Below are 24,598 nucleotides of genomic sequence, written 5' to 3' on the forward strand. Positions count from 1 at the left end.
TGGCGAAAGAAAGAGAGGTGAAGGATAGAGTACATTTAAAAACGAGGGTGTTACTGCAGCAGGTCATTGGATACAATATAGGTAGAGGAAATGCACAAGGCAGAGGAAATTTGAATAATATGCACGGGGTGTCATTGGGAGTAAATCAATGTGCGTACTGTAAGGAGGAAGGACACTTGCGCAGAGCAATGCTCGCACCTACAGAATAGAGGTGGGTTTGGTCAGAGAAGGCCTCAGCAGCAGCAGGGATATACCAATGGCGGTACTCAAAACCAATCCTATGGTCAAAACCAAGCGCAACAGAACCAGTCATTGAACCAAAGTGTTTCAAACCAAAATCAGCGCGGGCAGGGCCAACAGAGAAATGATCATAGTGGAGGACACCGAGGGGGAAATGGGAATATTTTTGTTACACAGCCAAACACGTATTATAGCAGCAGCGGTGACTACACATCGGACAATGTGTTATTTTCACGATAGGACAGCCCACGGCAGGGGTCGGAACCAGTGTCTATTCCCGTGAATCAGAGAGGACCCTACGTAGAAATGAGAGTCGGGAATAAGGAGCACCGTTTCCTTGTAGATACAGGAGCACAGAAGTGTTCGATAGACCACCACTTGGTTCCGGAGAGCCCACTGTCGGGGCAAAGGAATGTTTCTGTAGGGTTCGCAGGTACACCAGTAATTAACCCCATGTCCGAAGCTGTCCCAATTACAATAGGACCATTTACGGAACAGTGTCCATTTCTTTTGACAGAAAATTGTGGAGAGAACTTGCTAGGATTAAATTTGTTGAGAAAATTGGGGGCAGTCATACATTGTACGGCAGATGGGGTGTTCCTCACGATGTGGCCTCACGATGCACCGGTGACGGAATTTATGTCAAAAGCGTTACCAGAAGAGCTAAGTAGAGTACCAACCTGCCTGTGGGCAATGCATGATAACGATGTAGGATGCTTGAAAATAGAGCCAGCAAAAATAACTTTGAAAGAAGGTGTTACACTACCACGAATTCCCCAGTATAAAATTTCTGTTGAAGGTGAGAAGGGATTAAAAAGTATTGTTACTGACCTGGTGAGATTGGGGGTGGTTAAAGAAATTGCAGGTAGCACGTGTAACAGCCCGATTCTTCCAGTTTACAAGAAAGGAGGCAATGAAGTACCCTATCGTTTCATAATTGATCTGCGCGCATTAAACAAAGTGGTAGACCCACAATTCCCTTTGGTCCCAGATGTCACAACGATACTGACAATGATACCGGCCACTGCAGAATACTTTAGTGTAGTTGATCTGAAGAACGTGTTCTTTAGCATTCCAGTGGATAAAAGCAGTAGATATCTGTTCGCATTCACTCTAGGAGGTCGATCATTCACATTCACACGCATTCCACAAGGATACACAGAAAGCCCGAGCATTTACAGCAGAGCGCTAAAAGAGCAGCTAGACATGCTAGAATTACCCAAAGGTTGCGTACTCTTGCAGTACATAGATGACTTGTTATTAGCTGCTGACACGAAAGAGATCTGCAAAGAAAGTACTATATTACTATTGACTCACTTAGCGACCCATGGTCACAAGGCAACTTTGAAGAAATTCCAGTATAATCAGAAGAAGGTGTCTTATTTGGGTTACCTACTTTCGAAAGAAGGGAGAAGATTAACACCAGAACGCATAGAAAGTATTTCTAGTATGCCTATTCCAAAAACTCAAAAAGGAGTGAGAGCTGTATTAGGCATGGCCTCTTATTGTCGGCAGTGGATCAGTAATTTTGCTTTGATTGTGAAGCCGATGATAACGTTAACTAAAAAGGATGCAGTGATGCCTTTACAGTGGGATGAGGAATGTCAGAAAGCGTTTGAGCAATTGATAGCTGCATTGTGTGCTGCGCCAGTTTTAGGCACTCCTAACTATAAAAAGATCTTTAGACTATTTGTGAGTGAGAGTGAAGGATGTGCATTGGCGGTTTTGACACAGGAACAAGGTGGAAGAAATAGGCTGTGCGGCTATTATTCTTCCGCGCTGGACCCTGTAGCGTGCGCACTACCACGATGTTTGCGATCCGTCGCAGCGGCTGCTGCGTCAGTGAAACAAACGGAAGGAATGGTATTGAGGCACACTTTAATTCTGATGGTGCCACATGCTATAGACGTTCTATTAAATAGGACACAGACGCAACACCTCACCTCAGCTAGACTGACAAGATATGAGCTCCTCTTGTTTGCACCCCACATCCAAATCATGAGGTGTAGCGCATTGAATCCTGCAGAATTAATGCCACTGCCCATAGCAGAAATTGGTGACAACGAATCACCACCCCATGATTGTTTAATGGTCACTGAAGAAGAAACAAAGGGAAGAATTGACTTGAGCGACATCCCACAGAAAGAGCCAGATGGGGAGTTATTTTGTGACGGCTCTTGTTTTAAATTACCTGATGGCACATCAACGGCCGCATATGCAATTACTACCCTAGAGAGTGTTGTAGAAAGCAGACGAATCCCCTACAATTCGGCACAAGCCGCAGAAATAATAGCACTGACCCGAGCCTGTGAACTCTGAGAATTTGAACGTGAATATTTAGACTGACAGCCAGTACGCCTTTGGCGTGGTTCATAACTTTGGCCGACTTTGGGCTGAGAGGGGTTTCTTGACATCACATGGGGCCAGGATTCAGCATGGCCCTTTGATTGTGCGATTGTTGTCTGCACTCACGTTTCCGAAGCGCCTAGCTATAGTGAAATGTGAGGCGCATAAAAAAGTAACATGTAAAGTGGGAGAGGGAAACGCATTTGCAGACAGGATTGCGAAGCAAACAACCACAGATTTGGGAAATAAAACGATGACAGTACAGACTGAGGAAGTATCTTGTATGATAGAGAATGGAGTTGCCACAGTCAAAGAAATGCAGGCTGAGGCCACGACCGAAGAGATTCAGGGGTGGGCTGAGGGCTCTGCTGAGTTAGATTTGGAGGGATGTTGGGTGGACAAAGAGAACAAGAACTGGATGTTGCCAAATTGTTACATAACCGCAATGGTTACAATGGCGCATAGCCCTACCCACATTTGCGCGAAGAAGATGATACAGCATTTATCCACAGTATGGAAAAATGAGCACATAAAAAAGAATGCAGAAAGGCTAGTGCAGAATTGTATTACGTGCCTGCAACACAATGTAGGGAAAAGAACCATGACTCTAGTAGGTAGTTTTGGCCCACCCTCTATGCCATTTGAGGTGATCCATTTTGATTTCATAGAAATGGAAAGGTGCCAGAACTACAAATATGTGTTAGTGGTGATTGGTGCATTCAGCAAGTGGGTGGAGGCATATCCTTTAAAAGACTGTACTGCCATGTCAACGGCAAAAGTAATGTTGAAGGAGTATTTCTTCTGGTTTGGGTTGCCCCGTGTCCTGTGGTCAGACAACGGCCCAGACTTTGTGGGTGCAGTAGTGCTACAGATCTGTGCAGGTCTGCAGATAGAGAAGCGATTTCACAGTTCCAGGCATCCCAGTTCTGCCGGGCTTGTTGAGAGACATAACAGTATCTTAAAGTCAAAGATAGTTAAAATCTGTGCTGGGAGCAAGTTGAATTGGGTGGATGCATTACCCCTAGAGCTATTGTGCATGCGCACGTCTGTGCAGGCTAAAACTGGGCTCTCCCCCTATGAAATTATAATGGGGAGACCGGCAAATGTATGGTGCGCACCGCAGCCCAAAAGATTATGTGAGGTCGAGCATCCTATGTTAAGCACGTACTGTGGCCTTTTAATGCAGAAGTTGCGTTTGATTCATCAGCAGGTGCAGGAGGCGTTAACAGTGCGATACACCGGACCGGGGCACTCGCTGGAGCCTGGAAGTTGGGTCTTAATAAAGAACTTTGAGTGGAAGACAGCATTAGCACCCAGGTGGCGCGGCCCCTACCAAGTACTTTTGGCGACGCAAACGGCCATTCGAGTGGATGGACGGAAGGCATGGATCCATGCGACACATGCCAAAAGATTCCCAGGACTGCTGACAACTTCTGATGACCAGAGAAAGGAAACGGTCTCGGAAACGAAAGAAACTGTTGCCTGTACATTGCCACAGCATCAGCCTGAGCGAGAAGTGAAAGTTGAAACAAAGCCCAAGCGAGAAGTGAAACTCAAAACAGAGCCTGAGGAGGCTGCCAGTAAGGGGAGAGGGCGAAAAGTGCCCCAACGTTGCTCAGCGGAAACAACATCACTGCCGAGTGACACAAACCCTGCATTGCAAACACGAGCAGAAACAACACGTGTACCCCTTTGGCACCCACCAGTTTCTGCAAATGCACCAAAGCCAAAGAAAGAAACTACATCATTGCCATGGCGCTCATCGCTACCCATCATTGTGCCACAGGCTGACACTGAGCCTGATACTGGAAGTGCAACGGCACTATTCACGGATCATACAATATCAGGAGTGAAACGGTATAATTTGCGGCCTTGACAGGTAAAGTGATCCACAGATCTTTGGTGCTTTTCTTTTGCCTTTGGTTCCACTCACGGACGGAGTAGGAACCAGGGGCGTAGAGGAGAGAAGTGTGAGAGTTGTGCAAGTAGGACAATTCAAGACTCACGGCTCCTAGGTGCGCTTATAAAAAGTACATGTGTGAGGAGCTAGAGCAGGACAAGCTGGACGCACATAAGTACTAAGACTGATAGAGTGCATGTGTCCTAAATCAGAGCGGGACAAGCTGGATGCACATAGTACTCTATCAATAAAAAAACTGTTCAGAAATCGTCTGAGCAGTGGGAGGAAGAACAACTAATCTTGCTCGGAGTGGATAGGTGATCTAGGCTGTGAAAGGGCTGGCAGAATTGAACTGTGAAATTTTTCGTTGAACTTTTCTGGCATCAAGAACGAGAGACATTTGCGACGAACTTTGCCAGCAAGAAGAAGGACGATGAAGAACAAATCAAGGCCGGTTTCAGCCTCCTCCTGCACCCCTGCTGAAAAGATGATAGATTTAGAGACTGTAAATTTAGGGAAAAAGCATGGTAAAAGGAATAAGGTACTGATTTGGACATTGGTCATGTGTTTCTTAAGTATGGTAGTACCAACAATAACAGCTATTACACTATGGTTCCTGGAGTCCGCGCACCCATTAGAAACACTTTTGCCTAAAGCAGCTACTGAAAGCCCGGTTCATGTAATCACTGGTACTTTGCTCCCAATGGAAGAAAGACATAGAGAAGGATACAGCAACAATACATTGTTGCTCATCATGAACATGACCCATGCGGTTTTAAAGAAAAAAGATTGCTGGGTTTGTGCCCATTTACCACAGCACGGTGGGAAAGGGATAGGCTGGTATGTACAACCGTTACCATTGGTTTATTCATGTGAAGTATCATTGAGTGCAATGTTCTTTGGGAAATGGAACAAGAGTAATACGGGTCAGCTAGATGAGACCAATATGAATGAATTTGAGGAAGTGATCATGAGACCTGTGGGTTGTTCCATATTCCACAAAGCTCGCGTGTTTTCACCAGATCCCATGAGGAAGAATACACGAAAGACAACAAGACTAGATAGATTACATAGGCAGAATAGACCAACCCCGCCAGCAGAAGTAACATCAGTAATGACATTTCGAATGAGGGATGAATGGAATAAAGATGCTGTGCCCCCTGCCTATACAGTGGATCACAGCCCCGAAACTGCTCCCCTATGTTTACAGAAAAAGGGTTCCTATAAAGTAGGAACGTTTAGCAACTGCCTGAACAGAGTGGTTTTAAAGCACAAAATAGAACCCGTGTACGTAGGGGACCCTGTTTACTTTATATGTGGGAAAAAAGCATATCCATGGTTACCTAGGAACTGGGGAGGTACATGCTACCTAGGTCTACTGTTTCCAGGAGTGTTCCTCTTGGAGACAGCAGAAGTAGCCAGACGAACAAAAGGTAGAACTCAAAGGAGTAGCGAGGATGGAATGATAGCAATAGATATAGCCAAATCATTTATACCATTTGTGTCCCAAATAGAAAATTCCTACAATATAAGAAAACTGTCTAGAATATTAAAAAATACAATAGATTCAACAACGGATATTTTATTGAATATGACGTTAGAAGAAAAAGGAATAGGACTAATGGCACTCCAAAAAAGGGTGGCTCTCGATATTATATTAGTTGATCATGGGGGAGTTTGCAAACTCGTAAAAACTGCATGCTGTGTGTATATAGATGATTACTCCCCTACGATATTTAAAGCAATCCGGAAATTACATGTCCTAAGTTCCACACTCTCTACTGAAGAAGGGGTTTGGGGGATAGGATCCTGGTGTTGGGGATTGTTGCGCTCTTGGGGATGGAAGTTAATTTCGATACTAATGATGGTACTTGGTATATTCATAACATGTTGCTGTTGCATACAATGCTTACCAATAGTTTGCACTGAAAAAACTGATGGATGTACTAAGGGAAGTATGCACATGGTGTCGAGAGGAAAACAAACGCATGGCCAAAATAACAGAGACACTGATGAAACAAAAACAGTAAAACAATTCATGGCTATAGACATTAATGATGAAGATGATGCTGATAATAGCATGAAAGGTTCAGACATAGATACCCCAGACTTATCCTCCTCGGAGGAGGATACAATGAATGAATAAGACGTTTGGCATACGGCCAAAAGGAGGGTTTGTCAATCTGGAAAAGTGAATACCCTTCATTTGAATGACAGACGTAACTTGATGGCCGTAGGCCAACCGTCTTATGCACCAAATTATAGAAATATAGACTGTTATGCTTGACCAACAAGCGGCCATTTTAAACGTAGCAAGAATCGCCATTTTGCTTGTTAACCATTGCTCATTGCTTTCTGTCTAAAACTGCTTTGCAGCTTGCAATTCTTGCAGATTCTGCTTACTCTGCTCAACTGTTAAAATTGTTGTCTGAATATGAAAGGGCAAGGTCGCGGGACTGAGGAGTTTGTTGAAAACTCCTCATGAGTAGCCCAGAAAGGAATGCCCACACTCCCTCTCTGTAGCCTTGAGGGAGAGCTGCAGGGCATTTAATCACTTCACAGCTGCCAGCCAGTCTCGTACGATGGTAGAATATGTTAGAATAAAACAGCTAAAGGCTTGAATTATGCTCTTCCTACGGCCCCCCTTCGCAAAACCCTTTAGAGTGTGTCGGCTCCCAGGACACGTACCTCATAGATAGCAAAGCATGGAATGTGGCTCTTCCCCCGTGTGCAGCTTGCTTCCAAGAACAGAACCGCCGTGTTCTGTTCAACAACTAAAAGATGCCTCCGCACTTTCTAAATTGCACATTGTTACTAGAATAGACATCGAAAGTGTCATAATTGTCATACCCGTCGGAAATGTCCATCGTCATCCCGAGTTCAAAGAAACTTAATAAAGGAGGGTGTTAAACGTGACATAGCTGATTTGTATGATATGCATTTTGTATATATGTAACTGATGTACGTAATTCGCTCTCTTGCGTCCCTCAAGGTCTAGGAAACTCACGTCGCGGGGCGTGAGACCAGAATTGGCCAATTGGGACTATTTTTGCTTGCAATAAACCCTAGCATTTGAACCTCGTGTCTGGCGCATCTTTTCGTGTATGGTTATTGCCTTGTTTCCATATCACGAGGGACCCCTAGGGGCCCCTAGGGGCCCCTTTCAGCCGAGGGTCATCTGAAATGAGTGAGGTGGGGCATTTAAAAACATTCTCATCAAAGCGATTGCTCTGGGAGAATATCATTTCGAAAGTCAAAACCGAACATTGCACATTTATTCCTCTAGCAAATTAATAATATGCTTATCTGGCCCCTGAAATGACAATGGCAGAGAACCAGACAGAAGCCACTTAATCTTGAGTTCAAATGAACAAGTCCTTATCAGTCTGAACACACTTGAGGTGAAATGCCCCAGTGACAACCTTACTGTTGTGTGGGGGTCTAGTTGTTTGGTCAACGTGAGCGCCGTGACTGTGTCATGACGCTCACATGCTCCTTTAATAAAAGGGGCTCTGTTGGCGCTGCGAGGGCAGAGCAGCAGAGCCCCAGGAAGTGGCAACTCGTGTCTGTGTTTCCTTGGGTTGTGGGCCTGCCACGTGGACGTGGCCTCTTGTGTGCCGCGGCCGAGTGCCCTCGGAGCTGCGGCTGTGGAAACTGGGGGTGACACCCCCACGCTGTGAGTCTTGCGCCCGGTGACACCGGGGGCCGTAGGGTGCTCCCCGGCGCAAGGTTCGCTGGCTGCTACCTGGCACACCTCTCGTGTCGGGTGATCCCGACACCATCGGTGGGCTGCCCCAGAGACCGGAGGCAGCCCATAACACTGGCGACGAAGGTGGGATTACCGGGCCCTCCTGGTTGAAACCACGCGCCTGGAGGCCGTGCGGAGGTGCGCGCCTGCCCCAGAACAAAGAAGAGGGGCGGGGCCAGTCCTCCGGTGCAGTGCAGCGTCAGCTGCTGGAGGAGAGGCTGTGCAGCGGTGTCAAGCGCTGCGACAACGGCAAAAAGGGGAAAGTGAGAGTCTTCCCTAGCCCACCCTGGGCCGCGGCGGTGATCGGACCGGCCCTGCCCCGCTCCCATCGCACCGGGGACAAAGAGCGAGGGCGTGGCCCCAGCGGGCTTGGCAGTCGGGCCGAGAACGAAGAGGGGCGTGGCCCCAGCTGACACACAAAGGAAAGGGGCGGGGCCTGGAGCTCCGGCCCGCTGCTTGCTTGCACATCTCGTCGGAGCGGGGTGAACACCCGCTGAACACGGTTCAGATGAGGGGCAGCTATTCACCTTGCCCATAGTTTAGTATAAGGAAAGGGTGGCATGCACCCCACCACCACTGCCCCATAAACAAAATAAGGGGCGTGGCCTATACAGACACACGGCCTGTAGTGTCCCTAGAGAAAGGGGAGAACCGGGCCGTGGGGCTGAGGAGCCGGGGCTGGGCCACACTGCATGTGGGCCCATCAACATCTGGGCCTGAATAATATGGATGTGAAGACTGCCTGAAAAAGGGGTGTCATATCAACCCTGCGAGCTGTGACTGCTCAGGCCCTAGAGGTTGCGGCTCCACTTGGAGTGCTCGTGCGCCCCTGGGCAGGAAGAACGGCGGGCACCCATCAGCACCGGTGACTGCATTCGACATTCCCAGCGGCTGTCAGCATGTCGGACGACGAGGGAGTATGTCGGGGTCAGCTGGCACCAATACCCCATTTCGATATCCTGGGGGCGCCTGCAAGTCTGGGGTCCCGGTGGGCGGCCTGGGTGGAGAACCTGGAGCTATACATCGCTGCGGTGGAGATCAAGGATGCAGCTAAGCACCCGACGATCCTGTACTCCGCCGGACTGGCTGTTCAGAGGTTGTTTAAGACACTAAGGCCAGCAGATCAGTCCTACGGCGCTGCCATCACGGCCCTGAACGGGTACTTCCGACCCATGGTCAACCGGGACTACGAACGGTTCAGAATGAGGTGTGCCAGGCAGGAAGAAGGGGAGAGCCTCGATGCATTCCACGGCAAGTTGCGTGGCATTGCACTGTCCTGCGATCTGGGAAACTTCGAGGAAGACGAGGTCAGAGCGCAGATCATCTACGGCTGCAGCTCCACCAAACTGCGCACGCAGGTTCTGAGGGACCCAGCGCTGACCCTTGATCGAATACTGGAGCTTGGCCGGGCCCAGGAACTGGCGGAGGTGCGGGCCTCGGCCATGGATTCCTCTAGACACCACCCTAAAGATGGAGGTCCCCACTCAGCGAGTGAAGGTTGAGGAGGTGGCGGCTGTCGGCAGGTGGCCAGGAGGAAGAGTGATGAGGAGGGGAGACTGGCCGAGGAGAGACCCCAATGCCACAATATGTCATCAGTGTGGGTGGGATCTGCCACACCCGTAGGACTGCCCGGCGATGGGACACATCTGTGGAAGGTGCGGAAAAGGAGACCACTTCGCAAGAGTGTGTCTCGCTCCAGCCCCAGCCGGCATGGCAGGGGCATAAGGGGGGAGTTAGGTGAAGGGGAGAAAGAGCCCCAAGGTGGCGGCGGTCCAGGTGGCGGAGAGTCCCCGAGAAGCACCGTATGATATGGGGGAGGAGGAGTACGAAGAGAATATATTCTTCTTATCATGCAGCGGCGCCAGGGGCCAGTTTGATCCCGGGATTTTCGGAGTTGGAGGACCCCGTCATAGGGCCCCGTGGTGTGAGGACTGGAACACACCTGTTTGTTTTGCAGTGTCAAAAATGTTTGAGTTTGAGTAGCGGTTAGGTGGTGCGCGGACTGGAATGCACCAAATGTTTGCGGTGGGTTTTTGTTTGATTTTTGTTTGGTCATAATAAAGGAGGGAAGTTGTGTGGGGTCTAGTTGTTTGGTCAACGTGAGCGCCGTGACTGTGTCATGACGCTCACATGCTCCTTTAATAAAAGGGGCTCTGCTGGCGCTGCGAGGGCAGAGCAGCAGAGCCCCAGGAAGTGGCAACTCGTGTCTGTGTTTCCTTGGGTTGTGGGCCTGCCACGTGGATGTGGCCTCTTGTGTGCCGCGGCCCGAGTGCTCTCGGAGCTGCGGCTGTGGAAACTGGGGGTGACACCCCCACGCTGTGAGTCTTGCGCCCGGTGACACCGGGCGCCATAGGGTGCTCCCCGGCGCAAGGTTCGCCGGCTGTTACCCGGCGCACCTCTCGTGTCGGGTGATCCCAACACCATCGGTGGGCTGCCCCAGAGACCGGAGGCAGCCCACAACACTGACGTTCTCTGCACACATGTGCCTAGAGTTTCATCAGGTCAGTAACAGTTCATCACGTAAATCAAATAAATGACTTCACACCCACCCACCAGCCAAAATCGAATGCTTTCATTTTGCAGCTCTGCAACTACTGGCTCTGTGTCTTGATCTGACTCCGAGACATGAGAGCCTGGGGATCCATAAAGCAACTTCACAGACACCATAGCTCTCAACCATTTGTGCTGCAAAGGCGGGTGAAATCACCCGATTTTGTTTTTGGCGGGTGAGACGCCCATTGGAATGAATGGGCGTGCAGGAGGCTTGGCGGGTGATGCAGCCCTTTACAAGACGGGTGACACCCGCCAAAAGCGTGTGAGTTGAGAGCTATGCAGACACACTAAAAAGCGGTAGGATCAAACACCCTAATCTGTAGGCAAGCAGCAGCCTACCGCCTAAATCGGTAGGGTTGGCAAATATGTTGTACATTTCTTTTTAGACAGTTGCACTTCTGGGGGAAAAAATTAAACTGTACAGAATGAACATGTATTTGTATTTTTTTAACTGCATTTACTTGGTACAATGGGTGCATGCAAAAGGGCCTATTGTTGCAGCACCCTAGTTAGTTAATATTGGGATATTTCGCGCACACCTTCCTGTGATGTCACTTCCTCTAACACCGGACGCCACCTCCGGTGGCCAACCCAGGCTTCTCGCCTTCCAAGTAGTTGCGAAAGGTTGAGAGCTATGCAGTACTTCCCAGCCCAGCAAGGATGGAATGGAGAAAAAAGTGATAATTAACTACAGCATGCTTGGTAATGGGGGTGTTATACACCCGAGGGAAGGGGTGAGGCATGTGAAAGATTGTAAATAAAGGGTTTCTGACTTCCTTACATGGAGGTTAGCCGTACATCACAAGTACTGTGACGAGGTAGAACACGACTAGTGAAGATTACTTGTAAATATTCCGAACATTACTGGCAGGTCCCAGAGGTTGTTAAGATTCACAAACTGTATTTTCCAACTAGCCTGCAGGGGTCTCTGCAGTCCATATCCACACGTGTCCTTCCCTTCGGTTCCGTCTATATCCAGCAGCAGGTTTTCTTCTGTGCTTCAGCCCGCCTCCACCCACTCGACTTCGGACCTTGGAGTCTGAACTGAAGGTTGAGGAAGCTGCACGTTCCCGTGGGACAGGTTGGTATCTTGGGGGGCGTACATACTGATAGTTTCCACCCAGCGCCTCTCCGTAGACTGTACAGCAGCCTTCGGAGGGGGCGGAGGTGGTTTTAGCAATGTTCTGCGTGTTTTTAGTTTGCACATTTGTATCTGGTGCTGGCACTAACCGGGGCTCCGATTTTGCTCTCCCAAGAATGCACAGCAAAAACACATGTTTTGTATATAAGTTGTTAAACTAAAATCACAGTGTTTGAAGCGCGGCCGCTGGTTCAAGCAACAATTGAAGCCGGATAGATTTAATTTTTCGCTGTGTTCATAGACTGGTGGGATGGGCCATTGCAGTGTGAAGGAGAGAAACGGCGAGATCGAGGGTGGAGCTGCAGAGCAAAGTAAACAGTGCTTCAGTCAACTTTTGTTTGTAGGTGGAATGAAGTGATCAAATTCCAAGCCTAAAAATATGGGCTCATGCATGGTATTTTGGTAGTCAAAATAGTTCCATGCTTAAAAATGGTAACAAACAACTATTATTAAACAATGTAAGTAATTTATTAAGGTACAAGCAGCTGGTAGCATCCTGCTGTCTTTCAAAACAAAAAACGGAAGGTAAAGCAGCAATTCCACTTTTCCAATTTAGCATCAGGCTTGTCCATTGGAAGTGACTAATGAAGATTAGCCCTGCTTACTGTGCAGGGAGTCTTGATTCTATTAAAGACTAGGAGGCGGGCATTATGCTTCAAATTCTTTAATATCTCTCTTCAGCAGTTTCAAAAAATATAACAGGAAAAAGTCTTCCACTACTCATTTTCCCTTTTTTCTTTCTTTGAAAGCTACATTTGCCACTGCCTGTGTAGTCCTTGACCGTGCTAGTCCAGTCTATGTATCACTTCCAGTCTGTGGACTCCTCTTCTCGGCCACCAAAACTTGTTCCCTTAATGTTGATATCAAATTAATTTCTAATGTTTTGAATAACAGGCTTGGGAAAGTTATTCCACACATGATTTATGAGTCTGAAGTAGGTTTCGTACTGGTCTGATATGCAAGAGACAATATGAGTACTCTTTTTGCACCTACCTGGTATGGCAGGAAAACAATGCTTTCGACCCCAGACTCTTTGATATTGGGAAAAACTTTGAAATGGGTAAATGAAGTTTCTTTTTGATGCCTTGCCTAGATTTGACTTTGGTCCTAGCTTTATCGATAACATTGGTCTTTTGCTTTGCCACCCATCAATTAGTGTAAATTGTGGCAGATTTATATTGAGGTCTTTTGTAATTGGTAGAGGCACTAGGGGCGTTGCTTATCCCCTCTTATTTTTAACCTTATAGCATCTATCCACAGGTATTAGATTAGATGACAATATGAGGGGCATACATTCTATTGTCGGGTAGATTACGTTTTCTTTATGCAGAGACATACGATTTATGGTCTTATCCTGCATCTTCTATTACATTGTTAACGATTCAAGACTTTTTGTCGTTTTACGGATAGACCAAATCGGAACAAGTGTCAGGTGCAGACATTACCAAAGGAGCCTCTACATTTTATTTTAATTTCCCTTTTAAATCCATTTAATCAAATCTAAATTACTTGGCCATTAGGCTGAATGGGGTACTTGATAATATGATAACAAATAAATACCTTTTTCTTTTCATGGTAGAATGAGTTATATATCTCCAGATGAAACAACTGACCTGAATCTTTTGTTGGGGGATCCAATGTCTAAATACTGTAATCACTGCAAGAGTTAATATTTTATTTTTTTATTTTAATGTTTTTATTTATTAAACAAACACAAAAGTAAAAAGGAAACAAGAAACAAAAATACAGACAAGTTTCACCATATTAATACAGTAATACAGGCGCACGTCAATATGGGCATCCTCTGGGGGGGGGGGTCAGCCTTTTTCATAATGGACCTTTGCATCTATTCCCTCCAGCGCTTGTGTCCCATACCTTTCTAGGTTCCTGCATTCAATGGGGATTTTCCATTTCAGGACTTCTCCCCGTTCACCTTGAATCCCTGAGAATTTGACCAACTCGTCAATGACGTCCAGCAGGCGTGGTAAGTTGCCTTCTGGGTTATTTACATAAAGCAGCATGTCATCCGCATACAGAGAGACTAAGTGTACCCCACCCCCGTCTAATGTTATTCCTGCTGCTTCATACTCCCTCCTAAGAAAAACAACCAGCGGCCCCAATGCCAAGATGTACCGTGTATATCAGTTTCACCCATTGCAAAAAGGTTACCCCATTTCCGAAGTGTCTCGGAGCGTTTGCAGCCATTCCCAACGGACCGAGTTAAAGGCCTTGACCACATCTAGTGTTGCCACTGCGCACTCCACTGACAGGTGATTAGTGCTGTCCATGATGTGGTGTAACCTCCCGAGTTTCCATGTAGTGTTTCGCTCTGGGACATATGACATATCCAGTTTGTTCTGTGTGTACTGTGTCCCCTATGACCCTTTTTAACCTATTTTCCAAGACCGTTATCATGATTTTGTAGTCTTGGTTTACCATTGATAGAGGCCTATATGATCTGCAGTGTTGTGGTGTTTTACCTGATTTAAGAATTGGTATAATGGTTGCCTCCGTTATGCTGCTGGGCAGTACTCCTAATTTGAATGCTTCTGTGAAGACACTCAGCGTTTTAGGCACTAGCGTTTCTACATATGCTTTATAAAACTCCAATGGGAGTCCATCTGGTCCCGGGGCTTTGGAGGTAGGAGGCTGTCTTATCACCTCACTTATCTCCTCTAGCGTCAGCGGGGCGTCTAGCTCCGCGCTCTGATCTTTCCCAAGTCTCGGCAGGTCTATTAGGGCCATGCTTCTTCTATGTCTCCCTCCTCTCCCGCTAACTCGACAGTGTACAAGGACTCATAAAACACAGAGAACACCTAATTTATCTCAACATGGTACCTGACTAGGTTTCCTAGTGTGTCGTAATGGCAGTGATCCCAAACCTTGGTTCTTCTCGCTTGCAGAGCCACGCCAGCAGTCGCCCTGGTTGGTCTCCACAAAATAAAGTCAAAATCTGCACACAGGTGAAGTCTAGGCATCCCAGTTGGTCCCATGTTTCCATACATGTTTGTCTTAGTTCTATCAGCCGCCCAGCCGTTCCCCCCCCCCTCCCACCCTCTCTGTGCTTGCTATCTCATTTTTGTGTTTCTTTAGTGTTTCTGATCCAAGACCTCCTATTTTCCCTGTCGCCTTAACCCGTATCACTACTTTAAATTCGTCCTACACTGTGCTAATTTTTGAAACACTGTGTTGATAGTGAAGTACTCCTCTTTCTAATCTCTCAAGTGGTTGTTGAACACCTCTTCTTGTAGGGCTTCCGCTCTCAGGCACCATGTAGGTATCCGGTGCCGATGGGGTTTCGTCTGATGTGAACATGTAGCCTATGCATGTATGTATCGCATGGGGAGCTGAGAAGTGCGAGTAGCCTTGTTCAGCTCTGTCTCTCTCTTGCCTTATGTATACCAGTCGTGGGTTTTGCAGCAGGCCACTGAGGGTTTTGGCCGGCGGCGCCGGTTTCCTATACTTTGTGTCTGTTCTATCCAGCTCAGGATTGAGGGTGCGAAAGTCTCCTCCACACACCCCTTTTGCCCCCCTGTATTTGGACAGCCTCGAATATAATGATCTGAAGAACACTGTGGTGTCATGGTTTGGGGCGTATGTGTTTATAAAACAGACTTCTCTATTCTCCCACCATCCATGCACAACAATCATTCTTCCTTCGTCATCTTTCTTGAAACCTGACAACTGAAAAGGGGCTGTCGGGGCTATCAAGACTATAACCCCTCTTGCATATGCTGAAAAAGATGAGCCATACAATTTACCTCCCCATTTGCTGGCTAGTGTAGCCTGTCTATCTTCTGTCAGGTGTGTTTCTTGCAACATTGCTACTTGGATGCCTTTCCTAGTCAAGTAAGTTTGGATCTGCAGTCTCTTAATATAATTATTTAGGCCTCTCATGTTCCAGGTAAGTATATTCACACCCTTACCTCCCACCATAATGATTCGCATTTGGGCTCTCAAAGTCCCACCGCACTACCATGCCTATTCGGACCTCAATGTGCGTTGGTTCCCCGCTAGTCCTTGCACTCCTTTGGTCAAATTTACCGTGATATTTCACTATTGTGCGATTCTCGCCCAGTGCCCTATATTCATGGTTCCACTTGTATGGTAACTTAACTGTTACTCCCCATATGTCTCCCTCCCCTACCTTCTCCACCACCCTTCCAGCTTCAACAACAACTCAACCAAACTGTACTAAACCAAATAACGGCGCAGCAGTAGTGTTACCGCTCAGGCCCAGCTGCTTCTCTTGTTCCTGTCTTCCCCTCCATCGGCAACATGCAGCAGCCTGACGTCTTGAAACTGACATCCAAAGATTCAACTTGAGTATGTGGCCGTAGTCAGGGCTCTTGCCCGGTGGGCACCTGTTGTTGTTGCAGTGTCCCTGCTTCTTGTGCTCCTCATTACTTCTCACTTTGTCTGTTTGCCTTCACATTGAGAGCCATTGCATGTGCAGTGGTCCTCTGGGTGAGATGTATGTTTCGCTCGGGATCGCCTCACTATGGAGCGCCGTCACTTCTGTGCGCAAGTTGAGGTATGCCCTTTGTATCCATCCAAGCTTGCACTTCTCTCGTAATGTCGAAGAAGAGCAACCTTCCACTGTGTAGTATGTTCATTTTGGCAGGGTATATTAACAGATAGCATAAGTTTGCTCTTCTCAGCCGCTCTTTGGTTGGGCCAAACAGTGCTCTTCGCCTTTGGACCAGAGCAGTGTAGTCTGTATATATTGCTAGTTTCGAGGATCCACTCGTAATGGTTCCCCACTTTCCTGGAAAAAGCAAGGACCTTCTCCCTGTCCATGTAGTTCAGGATTTTGGCAATAATCAGTCTTGGATGAGCACCCGGTGGGGGCTTCTTCGTCAGCGGCCTGTGTGCCCTTTCAACTGTGAATCCTTTGCTTAGCGCACTTGGGCCTACTTCCTGCTGCTGCATGTTCTCTATTCTGTAGGACCTCTCCCCTCCTCCCCTTCAGGGAGTCCGAGTATTCTTGTATTATTCTTGCAGGCTCTCCCTTCTGCGTCCTCTGCGCGGTGCCCCAATGCTTTACCCTTATCAATCAGGTTGTCCACTTGGGTTCGGGTGTTGGCTATGTTTGTCATGTTGTCCTGCACTTGCTGTTCCGCTGTGTCTAGTCGATCCGCCAGCACCCATACGTCTTGTCGCAGAAGGCCCACATCCACTATGACTGCATCAATTTTGTACTCCAATGCTGTCTTCAGTGATATGCTATGGCCGCCAGTATCTGACCTTCTTCTTGCATAGTCACCTGCTGTGTGGAGGCTGTCCCTGCTTGCTTTCCTTGCTGATTCGGCTGTTGTCTTTGTTCTGTGCATAGGCCTCTAAGACGGTTTGTCGGCCTTTCCCTTTCCGTCCTTTCTCTACCATTTAGGAGCAGTACGCGTAACGGGCTGTTCTGATTGCTGGAGGTCACTTTTCTCTGGGTCACCCCGGACTGTGTTCCTCCATCTGCCTGCTTTCCGCTGCTGGGGTCTCGATCTTTCTGTGTGTGCACCTGCTAGCACATTCACAGGACTATAGGTGTTGTCGTGACCCCACAGTGCCTCCACTCCTCCAGAATCTAGTCTGCTTGCCCTTTGTACAGCTAGCTCGCTTACTGTTTCTTCCGTTGCTCGCACCGGTGTCTTATTGCGGGTGCAGCCGTCAAGCGTGGCACCAGGTAGGGCCAGTGAGAGTGGTAGGCAGTCTTCCCTCTGTTGTCCAATGAGTCTGTGTGTGTAAGTGCTATTCGCCGGTGCTGCTGTGTGTCGGAGCTAGTCCTCACTATTGTGCCTGGGTTCTTATTGGTCTGGGTCGCCGTTACTCGGTCTTCCAGTGGCCTTGGGTCAGGTAGTTCCAGGTCCCTTGGCCTTAACGCGGCCAATGGTCATTCCATGTGTTAGGTTAGAATTGGTGCGGTCACACTGTGTGAGACTACACAACACTTATCTGCTTAGTATTAGGTAACCCACCTTTTGGTATAGGTCTGTACTACACCAGTTGGTAGTGTGACTGAGCAGCCAGGCCCATCTCAAGAGTGGTAAATGGGAGCTGTAGAGCTCTAGCAATGAAATTTGTCTATAGAAGTAACACTTACACTCACGGTTTCTGTTATAAATAGTTATTTATTTAACTGAAAGTTTTAAATGAGCATTCTCTAAAAGGGCAATTTGTTTAACAATGAAAAAATGTTTAACAAATACTGCTCAGAATCAGCACACGTTAGTGGGTATGCTTCTTACACAATTCCTACACCGTGAGGTGACTTCAATCACAAGGACTACTTTGCAGATTATGAGGTTGCAGAAAGGAAAGGTTTAAGGAAGGAAAAGGGTTAAACAGGTTCTGAGTAAATATGAAGACACTTAAATCTTCCAATGACATCTAGACAATCCTTTCCCAGCAATAACAGTTGAAAACAAGCTACCACCTATGAGGGACAAACAATATCAGTGAATGGGCTAGAAGAGTCTGCAGGGAGCCAGGACAGCCAAAGTTGATTTGAAACAGCCTATGGAGCTGAGGCACTTCTTAGAATCTTAGAGTCTTGCACAAAGTTAGAGAGTTTGTTAGAAAATAACTTGTAGGGTCACAAACTGTGAAGCCTGTGGAAGGAGATTTGGAATCTACTCTAAAGGTAAGTCAGTGCAATTCTCAACTGAGAAATGCACAGCTAAAAGACGATGAGGTAAGTATCCCAAGTCTAAACAGTACCTCTGGTTTAAAGAAGAGTGGACCAGCTGGATTCTGTCCTGTTACAGCGGTGCAGATCCTGTGTTCCTGAGCTTCAGTCATGGGGACAAGGAGTACGTCTGGAGGGCTCCTGCAGCGGTAGTTTGGGGGTTGTCGGCAGCTACGGGCTCTTTTTGGTTCAGTGGCACTTCGCGGGTTCAGCGCTTAGTAAACAGCACTGTCATGGATCCTGGATACCGGCTGGGCTTCCTTCACCCCTTTGGCCCTGCACTCTGGTGAAGGGCCTCGAGCTATGGTCGTCCTGCTTCTGGAGGGTCCTTAGGAGACTTCTGGAGCTTCTGGCTGGATTTCAGAAGTTGCACTCGACTACGGATTTCTCGACCCCTGGCACTTGGTTCTTAAAGCAGCGAAGAACTACAGCCAGTCAGAGAAGAGGGTCCAGTGGAGTTTGTGTCCTTGTTAGTTGGTCTGACTAACCCAAGGGAAGAAGTTGCCCTGTCAGATTGAAAAAGGAGTTTTAGCACAGCAGCAGGGATTCACCAGGCAATTCAAAGGTCCAGGAGGATGCAGCAAGCTTTGTTCACGGTTTCTTTATCTGGTATTACTCCCAGTGGTCGACTCTGCCTCTAGTCTCAAAACCCTTGCCTTTTAAGCAGGATTCTCCCACTCATGCACAGCCTAGGCTGTCAATCACACAGCAGGGTGGCTGTCCTGAAAGGACAGTCAGCTAGCCAATCGGGACTGGTTGCATTCAGACACTCCTCGAGACAAAGGACATTAGAATTTCGGAAACCTCCCTAACATCCTGCCTTTCCAGACACACTGGAGCTAAAGGCGGACTTCAGGGCTGAAGCCTGTTAAAGGCAAAATGAACAAAGTGATCAAACCTGGCTCAACGCACATAAAACCCAAGAAAGACCTCACAAACAGAAAATGGCGACAAAAGAAGACCACAGCCGTTTTGTCAAAATGGTCAGCCATGAGTGCTGCACTGCAGCTGAGGATTCAGCCTGCAGTAGAAAAGCACAATGGTAGTACAATTAAATCACTGCCAGCAGCCATTTGGACCCCCCAGCACCTCACATTTGATGGTGTGTGCTGGGCCTACAAAGAGAAAAGGTAAGTAAAACCAATTTCACTTTACTATTTTTGGGAACAGTAGTTCATACAAGAAAAGGTATTTAAACCTTATGACAAATCTAAAGGATATCTCTTTGACACTGCACTGAAGGTGCTTTGTGTCACCATACAAAAACTAGATGCCTATGGAGTTTGTCATACTTCAAAAACAGACGAAACACATAATCCAAATCAGAACAAAACACATGAGAGAGTGATAAAAAAAGGTCCCACTCCAGGGTTAAAATGAAAAAGTCCTAAAGTCCAGCTAAAAGGCTGAGGGCCTTTAAGGTTGAAGGGAATTAGCACAGAAATTAGATTTCTCCCTAACACCTTGGACTCGGGGCAGCTTGAAAGCTTCTTCGTACTTAGTGTTGGGTAACACCTGTTATGCAGTTAGGCTGCCCTTCATTTTTCCAATGTGCTCAGCCACGCCATGTTCGGCGCTCTGCACTCCCCTGCCTTCCCGACACCTAGGAGGCCGGAGAGGGGCCCGGGAGGAGGTCCAGTTTGCCCCCTTTGTGCCTTCTGCGTACGCAGCAGCTCGGGACTGGTTACCGCAGTTGAGGACGCTCTTGCCACCAGCTTACCGGGGGTCTGTTGAGCACGCTGGCAGGGCGCTCACTATGGGGTCTGCTCTCCCATCCCACAGCCATCTGTCTCCGATTCGTCAGGGCTTTGCCTCACTTGCTGTGCTCATTCTGTGTTGTGCCTGCCATCTTGGGGGATTTTCGTACAAACTCACAGGGTCAGTAACTTCGCCAGCGCAGCTCTACTGCCTGCGGTTTCACTCTCTGTCTGCTCTTGCTCCATTCCTCTTCAGGTGGGTGCAATTTGTGGGCTAAACGTTCTCATGCAGCGTTGTAATCTTGGTTAGTTGGAGGAACTTCCAGGAGCTAACGAGAGGAGCTGCTTACTCCATGGCTGCAGGCCACGCCCCATCCCCCTAGACTTAATTATGTATTTACTGTGTTGCCACTTAAACCAGTGTGTTTATTTTGGAAACTATTAAAAAATCCAGTGGACAAACATTAAAGGTGCAAGCTACTAGTTAGCAATAAAAAAGTCCCTCACCACCTTGATTCTGTACATACACACAACACACTGTTTCTTACTTGACAAGAGTCAAATATCACTAGTCAATGGCTAGTGGCGAGCACACGTTTTGGACCCTGATGAAATCCATCATAGCAGTTATACTGGATGATGTTAGACACAGTTTGAGTAGAGCACCATGCATATGCTTCCTGCAGTGGCTTTGGGCTTCCTGATATGGCCATCTATTGGTTGACTCGTCAATTAGCATATTGGTTTTCTGTTCCTGATACTGTACCTGCTAATATTTGCATGGGGAAACACATGCTAGGGAATTTAGCTGATCATAAATCCTTATATAGCAATATTATTCGCGAAACGCATCAACCTTTTTTAAAAAAATAAAACCTTTTGTTAGTCTGGAATACATACTTTCTGACATTGATTCATAGATGCATCTTGAAGCCTCATCATAGCATAATCGGGGTTAAAATTGGGAGTAAAACATTTGCTTACTACTCTTGATTTTTTTTTTTAGGAAAGTCTGCTCATGTGATGAGTAGGATGGAGTGCTTCAGACATTTTGAAATCACTCAGTAGTTGGGGTGACCTTCTTTCAATGTTCTATTCCTGCATGATTGACGATTTATATTTCAGCAGCGTTTCCTCCACCATTAAGAGTAAATGGGAAGTTGAGGTAAATACTCAGCACACTGATGGTCACTGGTCTAGAAAAGCATCTAGTCCTAATAACAGTATAAGGGAATCTAGACACCACGTGTGCAAAGAAGGACTTTGCATGGGTGGCATTGTTCTCGTCTGACCTTAAATTATTATCCAATGATCTTAGTTGGTGTTGTTCAAATATGCATTGGTAGGTTTGGCATATATTTTGGGATTGTCCAATGTTGTCTCAATACTGATCCAATGTTTGGCTGAAAATGAATAGTACAACAGAAGATTTGACCTCAAAACTGCGGAGTTGCTTTACCTCAGGGGTAACGTTTTCAAGTAGCACATTACTAGGCAGATAATAAAGTTACTTGCATGCTGCATTCTCCACGTGCAAAGTGCACGCCTTTCTTACTCTCCAAGAATGAATTATGTCAATCTCTCGTTTTTTTTAGAGAATTTTCAGGCCAGTTTACTTCATGGCTTTTCTGGATATAGTAAACATAATAAACGTGTGTACATTGATAGCTCTGGTAACCATACTTCGAAATTGTAAGAAACTGCTGGCACTACATTTCAACCTTGGTTAGATGTTTTGGCTAATATGAACGCCTTATTTAAGGAGTCAGTGGGCCTCATTACAAATCCTGGTGGCCCGGGATGTCAGGCGGCGGGAACTGTAAGTCCTCATTCCCGTGGGGTCCATTAGGACTCCACTGGAATGGGGACACGGAATCACCAGCATCGCTTCTAATGGTGGCAGTGTTTCTGTGAAAACCATGCCCGCAGGGGCCGGTGCTCCTTGCAGGTCCCCTGCAGACATTCTCGTAGTCTGGTGGTCCGGAAAGGGTGCTGGTACTGGTGGTCCGGAAAGGGTGCTGGTACGTTGCTACCGGCACCCTTATTTTCTGATTTAATGTAGATGAGTATTTGCGGAAAGTAAAACCTCTGATACAGCTGGGTTGATGTTGAATATTTAATCTGGATGAATTTATATATTCTAGTGGAACAGAGAGGGCCTTTTTTAATACCCGTTTCTCTCTTGGAGTTTGATCTATTTATAGGGGCATGCGTTCTTTTGTTTTGCAAGTGTTTTGTTAAATAGATGTATAGATCACTGATGCTACCTTTTTGAAGTTCAAACCGTGAACATAAGAACTTGTATTTATCGCATTGGTTCTGTAAGGCTTAAGCTGATGCACAAAGCTGATAACACTTGCACTTTACCTTATTATTTCTCTTTTGAAAAGGAGATGTTTTCATCTAGATCTATTTGATTGGTCTATGTTCGATATTATGGGGATAGCTCGTTCGTATATGATTACTGAATACTTACATTCTGTTTGAGATATAAAGACCTGTTGATGTAATCTCTTATCTATTTTAATTTGTCCTTGTGCCTTTATGAATTGTGTATTCTTCCTAATTTCTGGAATATAAAGGAGTATTAAAAACTTGCCATTTCCTTCCCCTTGAGCGCCATGGGAATGGATTGAATGCCGTAGCAGGTCATAGCGCTCCTGCCCACCGTCAAATAATGCAGGTAAGGTCAGGAAATACCTTCTGTCCATCATACGGCAAAGGAGGAGAGAAAGAGGGCATCGCGGTTTCACACATGTTCACCCCCTGGCAATTCTGCTGCCCCCTTGTGTCCTTTATGTTGAAAGTGTGTGCGGGCTTAAAGGGCAAAACGATGTTTTCTTGCTGTGGGGTTTTTCAGTTTTGGTAAGGACGTTTTTAAGGAATGTATCTCATTATGCAATATTAACTGCATGGAGTATTTCTCGGGAATACTGCATGAGGAGAATACCCCATGAGCAGTGAAAAGGGTGGCAAGAGAAATGATGCCTGTTTTTGCTGTCATCACTCGACTCCTAATAATAGCCTAAACCAGAAGGGCTACCACATGAGCTTAATAACCTATTCAGAATTAATCCATCCAATGTCTTAGAGCAGAAATAGCACAGTGCTATATAAAACCATAGGAGCTTCATAACAAGATGTGTTGGAAACACACCGTGTATTGTATTGCTCATAATACATCTAATAGCATTACAAACATGTCATATAGCAGTGTAAGATAAACGAATAATCAATAACACGACCTCCATATATTCTACATGTCATTTGAAGACTTTTAATGGCGACCTTTTAGAGCCTTTGCCCGTCACTGTTTAGTGAAGGGCAAAGGCCATGAGTTCACACTCCTCTGGGGAGTGAGGCTAAACAAGCAGAATGTTGGAATATCCAAATATGGAGGTTGACGTCAGAATATGGAACTTGCGGTGCAATAGAGCTGTCCAGCCAGTGATCTGGACTAAAGCATACAGTACTGGCATGAAGTCTCCAGACCAGCCTTGCATCAGTTTGGCATCGCTCTGGCACGGGATAATAAGACGACACTTACATTGGCCCTCATAGCCTGTCTCCACTTGTCCCTCCGACAAGTAAGACACGAGACACTGCGATTGGGCCACAGAGCCAGCGTCTTCATCACAGACACTCTGCGGGGATATTGAATTAATGAGGGAAGACGCACTGTAAATGAAGCCAGTCTCGTCAAGGAACACAGTTGCTAGCAGATGTTCAACCTTTGTAGCAATATATGCAACAGAGTTTGTTGAAGTTGAAAGGAATTTGAAATCACGACGAGTGGGCATCTTCTTTGCACAGATTTCAATTTGCATTAGTTAACCCTTTGCATTTCAGGTTACCACCTGTTGGAAGAGTCACAGGCAACATCATGGTGATAAAGGGTGATGGTGTGCTGTTGTTAGTATTCACTATGGCATTTTAGCACTGTTCAGTGGAAGTTTGCATCCTCTCCTTCCAAACATTTAATTGAGGGTATAATTCTCACTGTTGGTTCTCCTGCTCCTCTTTGGTGATTCCCAGCTCTCCCGCCTTTTGAGCAGAGACATCCAGTTAAGTTGTTTCTCCTGCTGTTTTAGATGTTGATCACAAACTCCTTTTCACAACCACAGAAATGGAAGGGTCATATTTCAACTGATGCTTTTGTCCCCAGCCTGTTTGACACTTCAGAGGCAGCACAACCAAACCTTTTTTCCTGAGGCCCCCAGGACAGGAGGGCACAGGATTACTTAGTGTCCTCCAGCTCCAAGATCTCTTATGTATGGCGTATATATACCTAAAG

The 24,598-nt window shown here is 46.7% G+C and overlaps 1 protein-coding gene across 5 annotated transcripts in view; it reads left to right on the forward strand.

Moving 5' to 3' along the window:
- ABHD14B (abhydrolase domain containing 14B) overlaps window positions 1–24,598 on the forward strand; it is a 120,541-nt gene that overhangs the window by 22,963 nt on the left and 72,980 nt on the right. For 2 of the 5 annotated variants that reach the window (XM_069644015.1, XM_069644019.1), the window contains exon 1: window positions 11,360–11,489. The exons of 1 other annotated variant lie outside the window; for it this stretch is intronic. In XM_069644015.1, the coding sequence (XP_069500116.1) occupies window positions 11,453–11,489 (37 nt within the window). In that variant the 5' untranslated portion in view covers window positions 11,360–11,452. Of the gene's footprint in view, window positions 1–11,359; window positions 11,869–13,844; window positions 13,913–24,598 lie in introns of those variants that run through there. 2 more of the 5 variants (XM_069644016.1, XM_069644017.1) reach the window with 2 other exon arrangements.

The sequence above is a fragment of the Ambystoma mexicanum genome, chromosome 2p, assembly GCF_040938575.1.
Source record: "Ambystoma mexicanum isolate Mex_15411 chromosome 2p, UKY_AmexF1_1, whole genome shotgun sequence".
NCBI lineage: Eukaryota > Metazoa > Chordata > Amphibia > Caudata > Ambystomatidae > Ambystoma > Ambystoma mexicanum.